This window comes from Typha angustifolia, chromosome 9 (genome assembly GCF_048772165.1).
Source record: "Typha angustifolia cultivar Huaian chromosome 9, ASM4877216v1, whole genome shotgun sequence".
NCBI classification, from domain to species: Eukaryota; Viridiplantae; Streptophyta; class Magnoliopsida; order Poales; family Typhaceae; genus Typha; species Typha angustifolia.
In genome coordinates this window covers 4,723,567-4,741,980 of record NC_133247.1, presented here as the reverse complement: position 1 = coordinate 4,741,980, position 18,414 = coordinate 4,723,567, and the positions used below count along the sequence as shown (strand labels likewise).

At 35.4% G+C, this 18,414-nt stretch overlaps 3 protein-coding genes across 5 annotated transcripts; 1 reads left to right on the top strand and 2 right to left on the bottom strand.

Annotated features, from left to right (window-relative positions):
* Positions 1 to 1,792: 1,792 nt before the first annotated feature.
* Positions 1,793 to 3,114, bottom strand: LOC140767369 (MYB-like transcription factor EOBI). The gene is made up of 3 exons (XM_073107244.1): positions 2,839 to 3,114; positions 2,587 to 2,716; positions 1,793 to 2,455 (listed from the first exon to the last, which is right to left on the bottom strand). Exons 1-3 carry the CDS (start codon positions 2,978 to 2,980, stop codon positions 2,047 to 2,049), a joined length of 681 nt encoding a protein of 226 aa, XP_072963345.1. The 5' UTR covers positions 2,981 to 3,114; the 3' UTR covers positions 1,793 to 2,046.
* Positions 3,115 to 7,224: 4,110 nt separating this feature from the next.
* Positions 7,225 to 9,350, top strand: LOC140767540 (protein CANDIDATE G-PROTEIN COUPLED RECEPTOR 7-like). Its single transcript, XM_073107493.1, has 3 exons — positions 7,225 to 7,856; positions 8,089 to 8,419; positions 8,681 to 9,350. The coding sequence occupies exons 1-3, from the start codon at positions 7,351 to 7,353 to the stop codon at positions 9,176 to 9,178; spliced, it is 1,335 nt and encodes a 444-aa protein (XP_072963594.1). The 5' UTR covers positions 7,225 to 7,350; the 3' UTR covers positions 9,179 to 9,350.
* Positions 9,351 to 9,547: 197 nt separating this feature from the next.
* On the bottom strand, positions 9,548 to 17,890 carry LOC140766451 (bifunctional riboflavin kinase/FMN phosphatase). 3 transcript variants are annotated; one of them, XM_073105797.1, is made up of 12 exons: positions 17,749 to 17,878; positions 17,456 to 17,590; positions 16,685 to 16,769; positions 16,388 to 16,574; positions 15,145 to 15,275; positions 14,919 to 14,988; positions 14,728 to 14,793; positions 13,176 to 13,330; positions 12,974 to 13,069; positions 10,165 to 10,316; positions 10,017 to 10,100; positions 9,548 to 9,935 (listed from the first exon to the last, which is right to left on the bottom strand). In XM_073105797.1, exons 3-12 carry the CDS (start codon positions 16,758 to 16,760, stop codon positions 9,786 to 9,788), a joined length of 1,167 nt encoding a protein of 388 aa, XP_072961898.1. In that variant the 5' UTR covers positions 16,761 to 16,769; positions 17,456 to 17,590; positions 17,749 to 17,878; the 3' UTR covers positions 9,548 to 9,785. The 3 variants fall into 3 exon arrangements, with proteins under 3 accessions (XP_072961898.1, XP_072961897.1, XP_072961896.1); XM_073105796.1 differs by having other exon boundaries at positions 17,456 to 17,602; positions 17,749 to 17,877; XM_073105795.1 differs by lacking the exon at positions 17,456 to 17,590 and having other exon boundaries at positions 17,749 to 17,890.
* Between the last annotated feature and the right edge of the window lie 524 nt (positions 17,891 to 18,414).

Sequence of the window (18,414 nt, the reverse complement as noted above, 5' to 3'; positions counted from 1 at the left end):
TGAATACTATGATGTTTTAAATAGTTTAAGGAGTTTCTATTTTTCAATGTGCAAAATAATATCAATTATTCTGTAATACAGAGATTTTTAGATCTCACAAAGTTTTAGCCAATACATTTAAGCTATATATGTCGTTGAGTTATTGCTCCAAATTAATTAAATATTATCAAAATATTGTTCTAAGTGGTTGAATTGATAGACTGCTACTCCGAATCAAGCCAGGCTATTGAGTTAAGCAACATTCGAAAGAATTTACTTTATAAGTTCTCATGCAATCCTCAGTAGAAGAATATCCCAATAGTCACTCTCATATGCCTCCATAATAATAGAGAATAAATACCAACCTTAACTGTTGAAGTCATCTCAGATTCTGATACTATATATATATGATACTATTATGTGCTTCGATCAATTTATTCACCCTAATATAATCCATCCAGCATCATATGTACTAAGATAAACTGGGAATAACTTTTGTAAATTGTAGAATATCTGCTATTTGTACCCTTATAGAACTAGGACGACGAATAATCCTTATAAAAATCCTCATATGGATAGGATAACTTCGAATGGCCTAGTTCTAATGATTTAGAGTGCAGTAGATGGATAGATAATAGATAATAGAATTTTGACAAAAGCTAGTTCGAATATCCTGTCTGTTTGACAATCAATCAATAATGTAGGGTGTCAAACTATGCATGGCATTCTCCAATTAATAATACCCTTCTAAATGCATTGGTCCCATAGAATCTTTTATATAGATCATGGAGGATCCTTTTGCCACCCACAGTGACGGTGGATAGCTCTGTCCACTGTTTGAGGATATTCCTACAGTCATACACAAACCTTTAAATTTTAAATTCTAATGCTATTCTTCTGGTCAAGACCATGTATTACTTCAAAAAATTTATATATTGAATATGCGATATGGGCATTCTTTCAACTTTGCAGCAGAATTAAAATATTTGAATATTTTTATAACGAAGATGGTATTTTACATAGAAGAGATAAACTTAGTGACTTATGAGATGTTCATGGGAATTAAACTAGAGGGTTTACAACTTTACCTAAAGTTTTTTAGGTTGATTTTGTTGGATTAATTCTAAATGAGTTAGAAATTAGAATGGTAGTATAAGCACAATTTAGGATACTTTTGTGGATATAAATAAATCTTAAGAGTAAGAGTGGAGTATGATAGAGTGATTTATTAGGGTCCCAAATCTACTGGGAACTCCTTAATGATCCAAAAAACCCTAGTTCTCCTGGTCTCCAAGCCCATTTTGTCATGGAGATGAAGCCCAATATAAGGATGAAGTCCTCCAATGCCTTAAGAATTTATAGATATATACTGCAAGTATGCTGTAAATTTGAGTAATATAAGTAGTTGTGTCTGAATTAAACTATCAAATGTTAATTGCCACAGATTTTTTTTAATGTATATTCTTGTTAGAATATAACATATAAATAATACTGTTTTATAATTGTTTAATATTCTAAAATAGTTGGTGAATTATCACGGTAGTAGATCTCGTGAGTTCGATCAGACCCCCCATATTTAAATTAAGTACCAAAGTGCATCGAACCTAAAAATTGGGGAAAGTGTGAGAAGAATATTTTAAAATATAAAAACCATAGTTTTTCTACCGATTTAATTTAAGTTTTATTTTGAATAGTTGATGAGTTAACAAAATTAATATTTTGCTTGAGGTTTAATATGATTTCACTATCTAAGCTATGTCGGTAGATAAATTATCTCTCACTTAATCCTAAATTAACTACAATAACTCTGAGTTAATCTGGCATCCTTTATATAATTAGCACGCCTTAGTTTTATCTTTTGATGGCCACTTAGAGACCAACACCGAAGCTTTCGGCATCACAAAGTAAAGCTAAATGACATGTTAGCTTAGGTTACTTTGCATGCCTTATCCACCGACACGACACAAAAGCCTCCACTCTTCTCTCTCTCTCTCTCTCTCTCTCTAATATATATATATATATATATATATATATGAGATGGCCACTAGCTAACATATTCCTGTATAATTAATAGAAAGCAAGTACTTGATCTTGCACTGGAAACATGCCACGACACGTTCCATCGCCGTCATCGAGGTTCCACAAGCTCCCCCAGGAGCCGTCCTCGCTCGATCCATCGCTCGTCGAGCCGCCATTGGCGTTGCCTTGAAGGGTATAGGAGACAGGATACATGAAATCCATGTCATGCATCACATCGCTCTCTTGATCTTCCACTTGGTTCATGATCGATCTCTTTATATCTACCATCCACTCTTGTGGCTCCTCCTGTTCTTGCTCCTGCTGTTGTTGATTGAAGAACTGAGCTCTCGCTCTTTCGACGTTCTTCGAGGGCTTATTCCTTTTGAAATGAGTTCTCCAGTAGTTCTTGATCTCGTTGTCTGTCCTTCCGGGGAGATTTCGTGCAATCGTAGACCACCTACATGATATAAAATGTTTTTTTGTTTATATATATATATATATATATATATATATATAATAAGAAAAAAAAAGATACATATATAGTTAGCTATATAATTCATTCATAAGTTGTAGGCTTTTAGTCTCCACCTGTTTCCCCACAAGGCATGCAGCTCAAGGATTATGTTCTCCTCCTGAGGAGTAATCTTGCCTCTCTTGAGATCAGGCCTCAAGTAGTTCACCCACCTAAGCCTACAACTCTTCCCACTCCTTCTTAACCCTAAAAAAATAAGAAAGATCGAAGACAAAAATTCATACAAACCAAAGAGATGATCACCAAGTATTGTTACTTTAATTCCTAAAGCTAGACCCAACATATATATAGTGGATAAGTTTAGTTACCTGAGAGCTTGGAGACAGAGTTCCACCTCCCTTCACCATGGTGGTTGACATGCTGTATTAAGAGCTTGTCTTCTTGGGCAGTCCATGGACCTTTCCTCCACTCATCCTCTGGACTACTTGGCCACCCACATCTGCTATCCATAGCACCACTGAATCTGCTACAACTCTTTTGGCTCTCGGTGATTAGAATTTAGACGTTTCTCTCTCTCAGTGAGACAAATGGCTTAATTCATGTGTATTGTTGCTGTTGCTGTTGTTGTTGTTGGATATTTATGCCCATGGTGAACTTATCAATATGTCAAGTCCTTGTCAGGAGCATCCCATCCACCTTCCACTCATTTGTTGTGGGATGAGTTTACTAGAATGCCATCCGTGTGGAGATAGAATGACATATTTCTTTTGCAGCAACTGGGTTAGCTGATTGAAGAAGCTTCGTCCAGCACCAAAGTCTTTTTCTTTTTGATTCTCATCTAAGCTAGAAATAATATGGTCGGAAATGAAACACAACGGTCGTTGTTCTTTAGATGTAGCTCACTATATATCCATATCCATCAAAAGCTAGCTCACTATGTTGTGCTTGAGTCGACTTAGAGTCAACTCTTACCATGAACATTTACTTGTCGGAAAATATAACCAGGATCTCTAGATCAAGCTCGAAATGAAATTAATTTTAAATGTAATCTATAAAATTAAATCTAAATTACGCATTTTTAAGCTGAGGTTTAATCCAAAGATATAAGAAGAAGAAGAAGTCATTTAGATGTTGATCTAGAAATTAATGTTAAATATTTTATATTATTATTATTTTTGTTTCATTCCAACAATGATGACACACGTGAAGTAATTCTTGTCATAAACGCGACACGTGTCAATCATCCAAGAACTCGAATCCCGAAAACCTTGGAGGGTATTTCGGGAAAAAGAATTCCCAAGGCCATCGATCGAATCGGATCGATCCCCCGGAGCATTTCCTAGTGACATAATTAGTAGTTCAAAAGTTGGTACGGACCACTTGCCACACCTCCACGTACCCCCCCCCCCCCCTCTCGCTTTTGCAGTGTCGTAGCCTTTAACGGCACTCACCCAATCACCCAAAGTGACCAAAAGGAGAGCTATACGTAATCTAAGCCAATATAGAGTTATAGTGGATATATATATATTATATATATGATATATGGGGTTTTTGTTCCTCTTGATAGAGCCCCACATAACCAATGCCTAATCGCCACATTAGTATCTCTTAATTAATAATTAATTAATGGTCCCTAACACTCTTTGTTTATTGTCAAGGATGCTTGTTTCGGAATGCGATATCATGAAAGCATGAAGATAATATATTTATTTTAATACTTTTACGCGTGCGGCGATGACTTAAACTCATCGCAATGCCGACACCTAACACATTGCACAAATAATTGAGGGAGGCATGAAACTATACATATAATATTTTATTATGTAGTGGTTAAAGAGTGTAATTAAGTTCTAAGGACAGTGTTTGGAGGAAAGGAGCTTTAGGTGGAACTTCTTCCTTTTGAATCAAAACATTCAAAAGAAATTGGAGATGAAGTGTGTCATTGCTTCTAAAAGAAAGAAGCTACTATATATAATGTTATATTTTCTTGATCAAGGAATGATCAATCATCCATACATACCTATGAGAACTTTTGGTTGGTACCATTAGGACAAAGATAGTTAAAGAGATTCTCTAATTTTTTTTTTTAAAAGGCAAAGGCAGGATGAAGAATATTAGAGCACTCTGGAACATGCATGTGTGTGTGGACAATAATGAGGGTATTTCTAAAGTTGTACTAGAATATATCATGCAAAAACCTAGATGCCAACAAGGAGTTACATATGACCCGACAAAAGCCTACCTTGTTTACTTAAGAGAGTTTATACAGTATAAATTATTTTAGTGTTTAAATGTAGGCAGATACTTTAATGCACCTTTAAAATTATAATCTTAATCCAACGGCTATAATAGCCAATTTTCATACCCGTTTTTCGGTATCGGTTCCAAAACCACATTACATGTTTAACTTCTCAATTTTCTTATTATATCATTGAAAATCTTAACCATTAGATCTTTATTAAACTGATTGATAAACTATTAAATTTACTGTACGGAAGAAGCGCTCTACACTTTTTTTCCTTTCGTTAAGATTTTTCTCTTAAATATAATTATGCCTTAATTATAGGAGATATTATTTAATATTAAATAATTTAAATTTGATTATTTGGAGATAAACTTCAATTTAAATATAATTATCTATATCTATCTATTAAAATTTAATTTAAATCAATCTTAAACTAATAGGAGATATATGTAAATAATAAAAAATAATCAAAAATATAAAATGTAATTAAATTTTTATCAAGTTAATTATAAAAGACATCAATTTTCTTATTTTGATATATATACATTACTCTCAGTTAATGATATATATGTCTTTTACTTGATAAAATATTAAGATAATATAATTGTCAAAAAATAATGTGCAAGATTATATATCTAAAAAAATTATTTACTGAACCGGTAATATCTTTCATTCCTATTATACTTTTAAAGATTTTAACCATTAATTCTTCATCAAACTGATTGATAAAAAATTAAATCTATGGCACAGAAGAAATGCTCTTAATTGTATATAATAAAGTTGGTAATAATTATACTTCATGTGATATAAAACTGAAATGGTAGTATGTCAGATAGAGAGAAAAAAAGAGAGCAAGTGATTGAAATGATAATCGATTAAAATGATGTGTTTTTAAGTATAAAATAGTAATTGATAAATATAAAAGTAATATATTAAAGAAGAGAGTAGAGAGAAGTATGTATTATCATACTAGTATAAATGTAGGTACTTATTTATCTATTGTGCCAGTATAAAGTGGTTTAAAGTAGAATAAGTATCTTCATATTTCATGAGTGAATAAGGGTATTAAAACGGGATGCCACTATCTAGGCCATTAGATGATTAAATATATATGTTCATTCTTGAGGCAAAATATACATCCAATATCTCTGGAGTAATAACATATGTAATTTTTTAACAAAAGGGTACTGCTGATTTATAAAATTGAAGAGTAACATTTATTTACTAAGTAACTCTTGCTTCTAATTATATGGAACAAAGAGCAAGTAGTGGAAATGGTTGTATCCCAGGATTTGCCTTGCTTTGATTATCAAGATAAAATTAATGTACTATTTTTCTTTTTCATGTTGTGCTAGTATAAGGAGGCTCACAGACAAAAATAACTTTATTCATACTCCACGAGTAAACAAGTTAATTAAAAGAGTAGGATGTTCTCTTTCTTAGCTATTAGCTTATATATATATTTATATATTTCACTCTTGAGGCAAAAAATGCAGCCAATATCTTTGGAGTAATACCATCTGTAATTTTTCACGAAAAGGTAATGCTGATTTATAAAATGGAACAGTAACTTTTATTTTCTAATTAAACTCATTCTTCTAAATGTATGCCCTTTTTTTTGTTAAGAAATAAAGAAATGGTTGTATCTAGGGTGACAAAAATTGACTCGACATAATAATTTAAATTTTAAATAGGTTTGGATTTAATCTAATTAGTTTCGGATCGTAAGTAGGTCAATCAGTCTAATCCGATTATTAAACATGTATTGTTCATATTTATTACTTTAACATGAATAACTCGTTTATAACTCGATAATCCAATTATGACATGATAATATATTCACGACGCAACTAATCCGTTTATAACCCAATTAACTAATTTATAATACAAAAACACTCATTTGCAACTAAATAAATAGGTTTATAACCCGAATAATTTATGAAAACTTAAATATTTTGTATCTTTGGATGACTTGTTTATAACCCGACGTGTAACTCATTTAATAAATAGGCATCAAATGACACAAAATATTTAAATTTTTATAAATATATGGGTCATGTCAGTCTTTAGAAATTTTCACCCATTTAATAAATATGTTGTGTTCATGTTTACATTACCCAAGCTAGATTAACATGAACCATTTGCCACCCTTAATTGCATCACTAGTCGCCTTGCTTTGATCATCAAGAACAAATTAATGCAAATCCCTTCGTATACCAAGTTAGGTTAATTATTCTATTCTTAAATACAAATACAAGAATAATGCTTTTAAAAGAGATTACAAGCTATTATTTCAATTTAGTTTTATATTTGGTCGTATTCAAGTTAATATACTAAGATACAAGATAATAGGGGTGATATATATGTATACGAGTTGTGTTATGAATTGTTTATAAGTGTCTATTAAATGAATCGTGTTTAGGTTTAATCCTACCTGATTTTGAAGTGTTTATAAATATATCATTAATAGGAGCATAAAGGGAAGTTATACAACATGGACGAACGCAAACGCAGTCAAAATTCTACTCTCTGACCGTCCCAAAACCTCGCCATGCAAAGCGAACAATCCGTTTCGTCTCTCTCTCTCTCAACCCAATCCATGATCTCTACCACCATTACGTGATTAAACCATCCGATGGGGCATTTCCACAAACACCTCCTCCTCCTCCTCCTCCTCCTCCTCCTCATTAACGGCCTCCTCCCCATCGCCCACTCGGAGATCAAGAAGACCCGCATCGAATCCGACCCACGACCCATCATCCTCTTCGAGCAGTTCGGCTACGCCCACGGCGGCCACGTCGTCGTCTCCGTCAAGGGCGTCTCATGGAAGCCGCCGCCCCGGGTACAGCTCTCGGAGATCGACCCGCGGCTGATGGGCTTCTTCCTCATCGCCGCCCAGATGTACCCGAGCGTGGCGAACGAGTCCATGCACGCCGACGAGCGATTCTGCCCCCTCGAGAGCCGCTTCGTGGAGCGCGTACTCGCCATGGAGGAGCTCGAGGTCGACTCGAGCTGCACCAGGGAGGTGGTGGTGGAGAGGGACGACGAATATAGCCTCTTCTTCGGTAGTTGCCAGCCCGGAGTCGAGGTCTCCATGGACGTGCGCACGGAGATGTACAACGTCGACGCCAGCGGCAAGAGGTGCGATAATTCTTCAGAAAATTTTATAAAAACACCCTGCGGTTTTTCCTTTATTATCATTCACATTTATGAAAAAAAAATGTGATGATTAATGTACTTAACGTGTATTAATTTAAACATTTCAGATAGTAATTTCCAAGTTAACTTACTAATGATATTTAATATATATATATATATAATAGGGAAGTAATGATATTTAAAATGTACATAAAAACATTTACTATAACGCCAGGGACTACCTCCCCACGGGGAGAGCAATAATGCCTCAGCTATACTTCTTCTTCTTCGTGGCGTACTTGGCATTCCTCTTCGCGTGGGTGTATCTTTGCGTCAAGCATCGTGCGACGGTGGACAAGATCCACGGGGTGATGGCGGCGCTGCTGCTGTTCAAGGCGCTCAAGATGGTGTGCGCCGCCGAGGACACGTGGTACGTGGAGAGGACGGGCACCCCACACGGGTGGGACGTGGCGTTCTACGTGTTCGGCTTCTTCAAGGGGGTGCTGCTGTTCACTGTTATAGTCCTCATTGGGACCGGGTGGTCCTTCATCAAGCCATACTTGCAGGTCTCCTCCATTCATTCCTAAAACTTTACAATCAATTTGTTCGTCTTAATTAGTACAAATATATAGCTTGAAACAGAGTGTTTCATCCGAAGCTCTCATAATTTTTAGGAAGATATCAAGATAATTAAGTGAGGGTAAAGTAGGCCGTATTTTTATGAGTAGGCACGTAGATTGTTGAGATTAATATATATAATGATGGCTTGTTGTATGTACGTAGTATCATTCTCATGTGAACTATATATTCATGCACGCATGCCGCAGGAACGAGAAAAGAACGTTCTGATGATCGTCATACCAATGCAAGTGATTGAAAACATCGCGTCGGCGGTGATCGGCGAGACCGGCCCGGCCGAGAGGGACTGGCTGACCTGGAACCAGATCTTCCTCCTCGTCGACGTCGTCTGCTGCTGCGCCGTCTTCTTCCCGATCATCTGGTCCATCCGTAACCTCCGTGAGGCCTCGAAGACCGACGGCAAGGCGGCACGAAACCTCCAGAAGCTGACTCTCTTCAAGAAATTCTACATGGTAGTTGTGGGCTATCTATACTTCACAAGGATAGTAGCATCTGCACTTGGTGCACAACTTAGTTACAGGCTTCAATGGGTGGTCACTGCAGCAGTGGAGGCTGCAAGCCTTGCCTTCTATGTGTTCGTCTTCTACAACTTCCAACCTGCGGAGAAGAATCCATACCTCTACATTGGTGAGGAGGAGGAGGCAGCTGCAAGAGTCCTGGAGATGGAAGACATATTTGAGCTATGACTAGTTTGGTGTTCTTAATTGTCTGGTTACATTCCCTGACTATTTTAAGAACAGTTCCCTGCAATGTGATTTTGTTGGAGTTGCACTCTTTATATCTGGAAGGGACTGTTAAATGAGATATGGACTTGTACTCTTTATATATTGAAGGGACTTGTTAAATGAGATAGTGAAATTTACTTAATTCTCTCTCACAAGGAAGGAATATTGTTAGTACGTAATAAATACCTATTTCCTGGCCCCTTCACAGGGGTAAGAATAATTTAGAAAAAAAAGAAAGAAAAGAATTGAGGATTAGTCCTTGACAATTGCTCTGCTGCAAGGATCTTGTCAAATGAGGAGTCTAAGAGATATTTTTGAAAATTTCATTCATATATATTAAGAATAGTTGGTCAAAGTAATAATAGTGTCAAAAGAAAATTATATGAAACAAAATAGAATAAAAGGTTGAATTATAAATTAGCTGAAAGACAAAATGATAACCAAAAAACCACTGAAATGTAGGGTATCAATTTCCCTATTATCAAATATACTTTCTCAAGGAAGAATTCGTTGCTAGTGTTAAATTTCTATGCCCTGTCCCTTGACAAGGTAAGAATAATTTAGATTTCTACTGACAATTACTCTGCTGCTGCAAGGAGGTTGCCAAATAAGGGGAATCCTTATAGCTGGCATATATAGGAAGATCAAGAGCTTTCTCTGCTATTCTTCCATCTTCATGAATCCTGGCTATCAAGCTCTCCAGTGAAGGAAAATTGGCCTACAAATTTCAAGTTTATCACAATTAGGAGAAACATTGAGGAAACCAGATCTATCCTTTTTTTTTATTTTATGTTGATACCTCAGGTCTTATGTAGCCCACAATAGCAAGGCGTAGCTCCTCTCCATAGAAGTCCTCATCAAATGTATGAAGCAGCCATGGTTCCTGTATGCAATTTTAGTTGATCAAAATGGTGCAGTTCACAGCAAGTACCATACAATAAACTCACAATGGTCTTCTCGGTGTTGTCAAAATATGGATTCCAGCCGATACTCATGACCATCTTGTAGATACCCCGATTTGATAATCCAGCCCAACCAAAATATACCCCCGAGGTGTGATCCGAGAGTAAATCAGAGAAGTTTTCAGCAGCTAAATTGGCTGCAAGAAAGGTAAAAGTTGTCATCAATTATGATCGAAAGTTTTAAACAGTAAAATAACAGAAGCATAAAGAGATGCATGGATAACTCCAGACAGATAAGAGAAAATTTATTTATTCAGTCGAACTGTGCCAATAGAATGAATAAACACACTTGAAGAAAGATAACTGTCACAAAATCTTCTTTTCCCTACATAACAAGTTACTAGCAAGATTAATAAAACCAAATATAAAAAGTTACTGAAAGTAATTCAAAGGATGAACGTGTGGAAATAAAAAGTTAACCATGATCTATTCCAATAGTGGCTGTCGGCACGCCCCTGCGTGCCACTGACACGCATTTAATATAATTTTAATAAATAATTATGATATTTATATTTTTGAGTTTTCGGTATATCAATTTTTAGTTTTTAGTTTAAATATATATATTAAAATCTATATTATAATGTATTATCTTTAGATTATTTTTATAAATGATATTTTATTAGGTTTTATTTGGTTTAAGACTAAGCCCCGAATTTGATTAGTTTGTCTTATTTCTTAGTTTAAATTTTTAAAGAGTAAACTTAGTTAGATATAAAAAAGATAAAAAGATATTTGATTACTGAACTATGTTAGGAGCCCCAGAACTAGTTTAGGAGGGGTCCCTAAACTAAAAGCAAATAAGGCCTTAAAGATAAAGCAATAGTCAAATACAAATATTATTCAACATATAATATAATTAAATACATTCATTAAAACTAATATTAATAATTAAACATTCCATTTTATAATTGAATACTTCATAATAAAATTGAACACATAATAACATTCAATATATAATATTAAAGTTGATTGAAGATAATTGAGGAATTAAGAAAAAACTAAGAAAAGGGCTCCACATGTCATCCATATTTAATAAGAAAATGACTCAAGTTGATTTGATGATGATTGACGAAATAAAAATGACTCGGCACAAAAGACCAGCACGGCTCGGCACGAGAATGTACTACTAGCACACTCCATGCCAAGTGCGGTGGCACTACCGGCACAGCAAGTGTCAATCAGCAAGGATGGCCGTCCTGACCAGCACGACCATCCTTGATCTATTCTAAATTGCTTCAATTCCCTAGACGTCATCTCGACCAATACACTGTAGAACATTAACTGGCCACTACCATTAACAGGGAAATTTGAAGCTCACAACAGCACAGAAAAGAAAGCCTATAAAAGAACAAAATAGTGTGTGTTCTATGTGCTTGAGAACCTGCAAGTTGAATTTTCCAATCGCTTACAAATAAAATGGTATTCTGCATTCCTTAAAGTTCACCTGATAAACAATTAGAAATCTCCTAAGCAGGAATGTAAGAGGATTGCCCTTTAAAGATTATGGATTTGAGATAAATCCAGCAAAGTAGCAGACTTATTTAGCAAGTAGAAAACACAGATTTTGGATACGGAGCAAGTGAAAAACAGAGTTGGAACAGGAGCAAAACAATTGACCAAATGATTAGATCCTTCCTCATACAGAATCTTAGGATAATTCATAATTCAACCCAATCTAGCTAAATAAGTTCAATCACTTGTTCACAATGCTCAAAGCCCACTCACAAGAGTATATATTGGACAGTGAAATCTTGCATCAACTAAAGTACAAAACCATGTCCACAAGGAAGAAATAAACATATACCGTATCATGAAATTTAATTGGTTAAGCTATTTTGAGATTGTTTAAAAAGTGATGGTTGCATAATCGCATATATACAAAAACAAAAACATTTGAAGATGGGAATATCATCTGATAGCTAAATCATAAAATTGAACAACTCCTATATAAGTTCCAAATCCTTAAAACTCCAACTTATTATATTTTGGCATTCCAGATATAAAGACTCTGAACTGAGAGAAACTTTGTTACAAAAAGAGCAGAAAAGAATATCAGATACATGTTGTCACTATTAACCTCAACAGGCAGGCCCTCTTCTTTCAATTGACTCTAGCTAGATGCTCTTTCCTTTTGTGCAATAAATTTATCTTTGCTGGACCAAAAATGCACTTTTGTTCTCTCAGGCCAGGAGTTGCACTCGTATGGAATTAAACCAGTATATGACACCGAGTCTGTCCCGCAAATGTAGGTGCTCATACTCAAATGTGATCTAAAATATATGTGAAGAATAGAAAGGAGAGGGCATAACTAAATTGCTTGTGAAACAGCCCCCGTTACCACCCCCATGCAACCAAGGTGCTAGCAATATATGGGACAAGCAGCATCACCAGCAGAAAAATATTGGTTCTTCTATGACTCAAATTTGCAGAAGTTGGGCATAAAGAATAGGCTTAGCTATTAAGCAAAGTGAATCATCTGTATCAAATTATGCTCATAAAAATGGAACAGTGAGTATCATATTATTTTGTGCACAGAACAGAGTAAATAGAAATATGGAAGTTCTAGGCATACATAAGTTGAACATCAAGATGATATTATTTCACTAACAGAGAAACTAGTAAAATAAGACAGACATGTAAAATATATTTGCATATTAATAGAATGGCCAGATCTACTTTTATATCATAATCACATATCCAGAACATAAGCAAACCATGTAGATGTAGGTGACTCAATTAATCCTAAACATTGCCAAAGAAAATGGCAAAGCAAGGTAAATCTGTTCCAGGACACCTGTTGGTATTCCAAGTACTTTCGAGCCACGGCCAAATCCCTTGATTACCGGTCCTCCAATAAACCATGGATCAATTGGTAAGGTACCTTCAATCCCTGCAATTCGCCAATTTTATCTTCTTGAGGAAGGAATAGAAATTGAGCAGTGAGGACAGCTATGGAAAGTTCCAACTATATCATATGTAACTAGAATGGAACATACAGTCTTCGAAAGCAGGCAAACCCCACTTTTCAGGATGCAGATCAAGCAGAGAATTGATCACTTCATCAGCTGAACTATAAAGAGCAGCCTGTTTTGGCAGAGATGGTACGGCAACCACCACCATGCCTGCAGCCTTACCAGCCAGTACACCAGGCCTGTCATGGATATATATTCTTACAATAAAAGCTAATCTGATGAAAATTAAGGACCAAACTTAGTTACGGCATTAATGACCATAATAGGCATACAACATGGTATACTAAAAACGGCTTAATTATGAAAAACATGCTAAAGAACTTGCATACTGCATACATAAAGTTTCACAAATAAAAAGTCTATGGTCAGTGAGAAAGAATGGATAAGTACAAAACATATTCCAAGAGGATCTAAAATGCATCCACAGGCAGAAAACGTCTTCAAAAGGATTTTTTTTCAAATTATTATTCTAGCCTTTTAGGAAAAATATCCTCTTAATGAGTTAAGTGATCAATGACAGAACTTCAAAACAACTCCACAATATGAGGCACCCACTCCAGAATGTTAAAACGAAGTTGACATTTTTCTTTCCCCTTTACTTCATCTTCTTTGCTTGTGAGCTATAAACTCCCCAAAAATACCTACTTATCTGTAAAATCTTCTTATTCATCCAATCTATCCCCCAATTTTATCATAGTTTTTCACAATAATAGTGAAATGAGGAGCTATGTATAACTGACCATCACTGTCAACATTATAGGAGCTTCAATAGGCAGTAAGTAAATATAGAATCTCAAACTTCCATGTGAGATTAGAGGTTTATAATATAAAAAAAGAAGCTAAATCTTTTCAAAACTGACTTTCAGTTTTCTTACCAGATAAGCAATCAAGCTACAGCTACCCACTATTGAGCACTCATGGCCCACCCAAAAGGTGGATCAGTATTATTCGAGTAATGGAAAGCCTCTGGAACACAGAAACACCAGAAGTCACCAAAAGGTTGCTTTCTCTAAATGATGTCATCGTCCAAGCCCTCATGCAATATGGACTTGACTAAAAGTTGAAGTGGTTAATGAAAAGAGTGCAAATATAAATGACTGGTGCTGGATATTATTGCAAATTTCTAGCTAAAATAAAAATAATAAAATAGGACAGATCCTGCAATAACCTATAAGCATAGTGCCAAGTTGGGTACTAACATAGAAACCTAGTAGTTAGAATTTGAGCTCAGGTACCAAGATGTGGCTTTCGGGATATCTCTTTGAAAGGGAAACCCTTAGAGAAAGACAGAAGGTTGTTTTTGTCAATGGGTCTAGATTCATCTCTAGATCATGTAGCTAAATAGATAGATGAAAAGTAGTTCCAATCTAGAAATATTATATGCTCATCCAAATGCATGACTACAATTTTAACTTAGATTCTTCCGTGAACAAAAACAAATGTCCTGTTGTGTAATAGGATTTTTTTTCAACAATATTTATGTCATGCAATTAGTACATGAAAAGAATTTAACAATGACATATGACAAACTGAAAAATGGAAAAAGAAGGGAAATTGAAGACATAGAGAAGCTTACAAGGAATCCTCAATTACTAGGCAGAGAGATGGATCAACATTCATCCTTTTTGCAGCTTCCAAAAAGCTACAAAATCAAAAATTTAATACAGGATGTAACAAAATCAACTTGACTTGGCGAGTAATAAATTAATTTCATAAACTATATATAATGATGACAGGAGGACAATAGATGATGTCTAACTGTCTCACATTTTTGGAGATGGCTTCCCTATTTCTACTTCATTACCACCAACAATCGCAGAAAAGGATTCTTTCCAGCCTAAAGATCCAAAAAAAAAAAAAGATAGAGACAAGACAATTTTAAAAAAGGCACGATAACCACAATGCACTGATAATAGAAATAGAAAAAAATTTGACAATCATATGAATATATGATCAATAAATGACTGCTTATCTAGAATCTGAATAAGCATACCATGATGGCAAGAAAGCTTTGCTTCTATATTTAACTTTGGAGAGTTCGAAGCCAAAGCCATCGGCACCTTGTTACTCCTTAGATGTTCGATTAGTCGATTAGCCCCTGGGAGAGCTTTAATGTTACACCATCTGCAATAAGCCAACCACAATATCAACTTACAAATGAAAATAGAGAACCTAAAATAAAATTTCTGATGCACCAACTGCAGATAATGGGTTTATCTGGAGTTACACAGTGAATGAAACTGATTACAGAAGTTTAGTAAATATTAAATTAGATCTAATAAAATAAGAAGCCGAGAACACTGTCAAATTTCTAAAAGGCAGCAATATGCAGATATCTGTGAGCATAGGATTTAAGTTCAAGATGAGATTAACACCGAGAGAGCTGGGATGTATTAACAACATCTAACAAAGTCAGCCAATACCATGGTACACTGGCAGCTAAGGCACTGCAGAGCACTAAGGTAATAAGTGTATAGTTACGTGCTGTCTTTGTTGGAGAATAAAACTATAGTATTTTAGGTATGCAGTACAAGAATATAAGTAAATAAAATGGAAAACATAAAAGAGTTAATAAGAAGAAAGGTAAGCTAGAGAATTTTTTAGGCTTAGTTAAGTTTTTGTGATATAACATGATAAAAATTACATCAAACTTAAAAATGAGCTGATGCAAAATATAAAAGAATATTCTTAATTTCTTATTGTGAAAGTACCTAAAAGCAACAACCAAATTCAATTACTTCATAACCTTATAAAACACCTGATTCTATTTCTTAACTCACTAGTAGATATATTAAATCTGCTTATTAGACAGTTGATTATATCACCATGTATTACTATATGGCCTATTGCACCTATGCTCCATGTAGAAATAGACTACATGGGCCGATTAAGGGACTACATCCTCATATACGAATGCATGAGGGCGCAGTTACCACTTTTAGGGACATTGCTTTTTTACTTTATCTAGGCATTTCACTCACATTATTTAAGTTCACGAACCCTTAGAACTGTGTCACTGTAAACATAATGGCAATTCCTATGCTTAAACTGCATGATCAATCAAATACTCGATCCATAAAAGGTGTCAAAAATAAATATATTTAGATAGTAAACTTTAAGGCTATATATTTGTGTGTGTAACTGTGTATCTTATATATGATTGTATGAGTGCGTGCCCAAGGAAAGTACACAGAAAAGATAAACATAAAAGATGTCTTTGTAAATTGTGGCATTACTGATCAGAGAATGTTGGAGTAATTATGGAGATGAACTCTTCTATAGAGCAAGGAAGTTGATAATCTTCCACAATAGCAGCTGCAGCTTCAAAAGGTGTCTTCCCTACAATTCTGTGAGCCATTTTGCCATCCCATTTCTTCCCATATTTGACAAGAGATAGTTTTATCACTTGATTCACAATGCAGTCTGCATGAAATACAAAAATGATAGATGACTTCTAAAAAGTGAAATGCTGACCAAATATACTTTTTCTGTATAGTTGAAAGGAAATACAAAAGCAAGAAGACTAATATAACCTGTATTCAAGAGCGTGCCATCTAAATCCAGAATAACATGTGAGAGCAAGCTTGCCATCGTTTTGGATGAAGCCATTTAGTAACTCTATAAGCAAAATTCACCCAACAAGCAGGTAAGCAAACATTGAATAGTTAATGTGCAAAATTTCTAAGCAGTTTCAGATGTCACAATATATGAAAAGTATTTTCCAGAAATCAAATTCCAACATTTTTAAAGTACCGCTGGTTTTATAGAATTCAATCAGGATGCTACTTCTATATCAAAATGAAGCATCATATCATACATTCTTCTTAAACAAGTGATTCCTGCATCTCCGCTCATAAAGCATCCATAATTTCCCACATGACAAAGAAAAAGAAGGGGAAGAAAACAGGCCAGGAAATAAACAATAAGAAATCTATTAGAGAAGCATGGCCCACACAATCTGGCATCAGGTAGAGTCCTAAATTTGGAGTACCAGCTCAAATAGCTTATCAAGAACGCAAGTTTCCAACTTTCTTCTCCTCATATTACTACATGGCACAAAAACGTAAGACTTTTTTTGTTTTCCTCAGGAAGCAATTAATCCCAAGATTATGTACAAAATGCAAACCATTGCCTTTGCACTCTCAAATAATAATCACGAAAACCTAATCAGCAGCATAAACTCAATCCCACAGAAACTATCACGATTTAGCAAATAAGCAGAGGAAAACATCACGATTAAAGAACAAGATGTGACTGCTCCCCTATGGGGCAATTCAACAAACAGGTAGATGCTGCAGACTCACCACAATAAATTCCAACTTGGCCTTCTGAGACAGCCTCTCTATCTCTATCTTTCTTTCTCCCGTTTGCGAGGAGATAAAAGAGTATATTCCCGGTGCCTCTCTCTCTCTCTCTCTCTCTTCTTAATCCACACCCGCCTAGTGGCCCAACTACCCCAAGAGTCAAACGGTCAATACGAGGTCAAATTTTAACGACGCAATCGGGAAGCATGAACGAATTGCTACTCGATAACAAGAAACAAAGAAAGGAGAGAAGAAAACGCATCGAACAATTCAACTTAATTCAAGGAATTTACCACCAGTTTGGAAGCTGCTGTCTTCTTGAACCAAGACCAACGGCGATGCGGTTCGAATAAGGGAAAGGCTTCGGACTGGAGAGAGAGAGAGCGCGTAGTAGGAGAGAGAGAGAGAGTGCGTAGTAGGAGCAGAAAAGGCCGAGAAGAGAAATTTAACAAGGGCGGGGAATATCCTTGGTTAGATATAGACGTGATTAATATATTTTAGCTATTTTTAAAATTTTTTTTACTATTAGTTTATTTAAAAAAATATTTTTTTATCTTAAAAAATAATAATAATTAAAAAATTTTAAATGTGTGCTTAAAAAATATAAAATGGTATAGTACCAAAATTTTAGTTGGTTTTTTATTGTATCAGAAGGATAAATACTGTAGCAGAACGGAAGGACCTAATTGCGGGTTAAATGGGCGGGCAAAGAGCTAACCCATACAGCCCATTGGTAGTTCGGGCTCAAGCCGGGCCGGACTTAGCCCGGTCCAAGCCGGGTTGGGCATGGGCGGGCTGAGCTGTTTGATCAAGTCTACTCATGGTGGCCGACAAGTTGAAATCTCATCTTTCTTACATCTCACTCGGATTCAGACACGGACACGAAACCGGATCCGGATCCGGATCCAGATCCAGATAACGAATATCCGTTTATTCATTTTCACTAGTACTTTACCGTT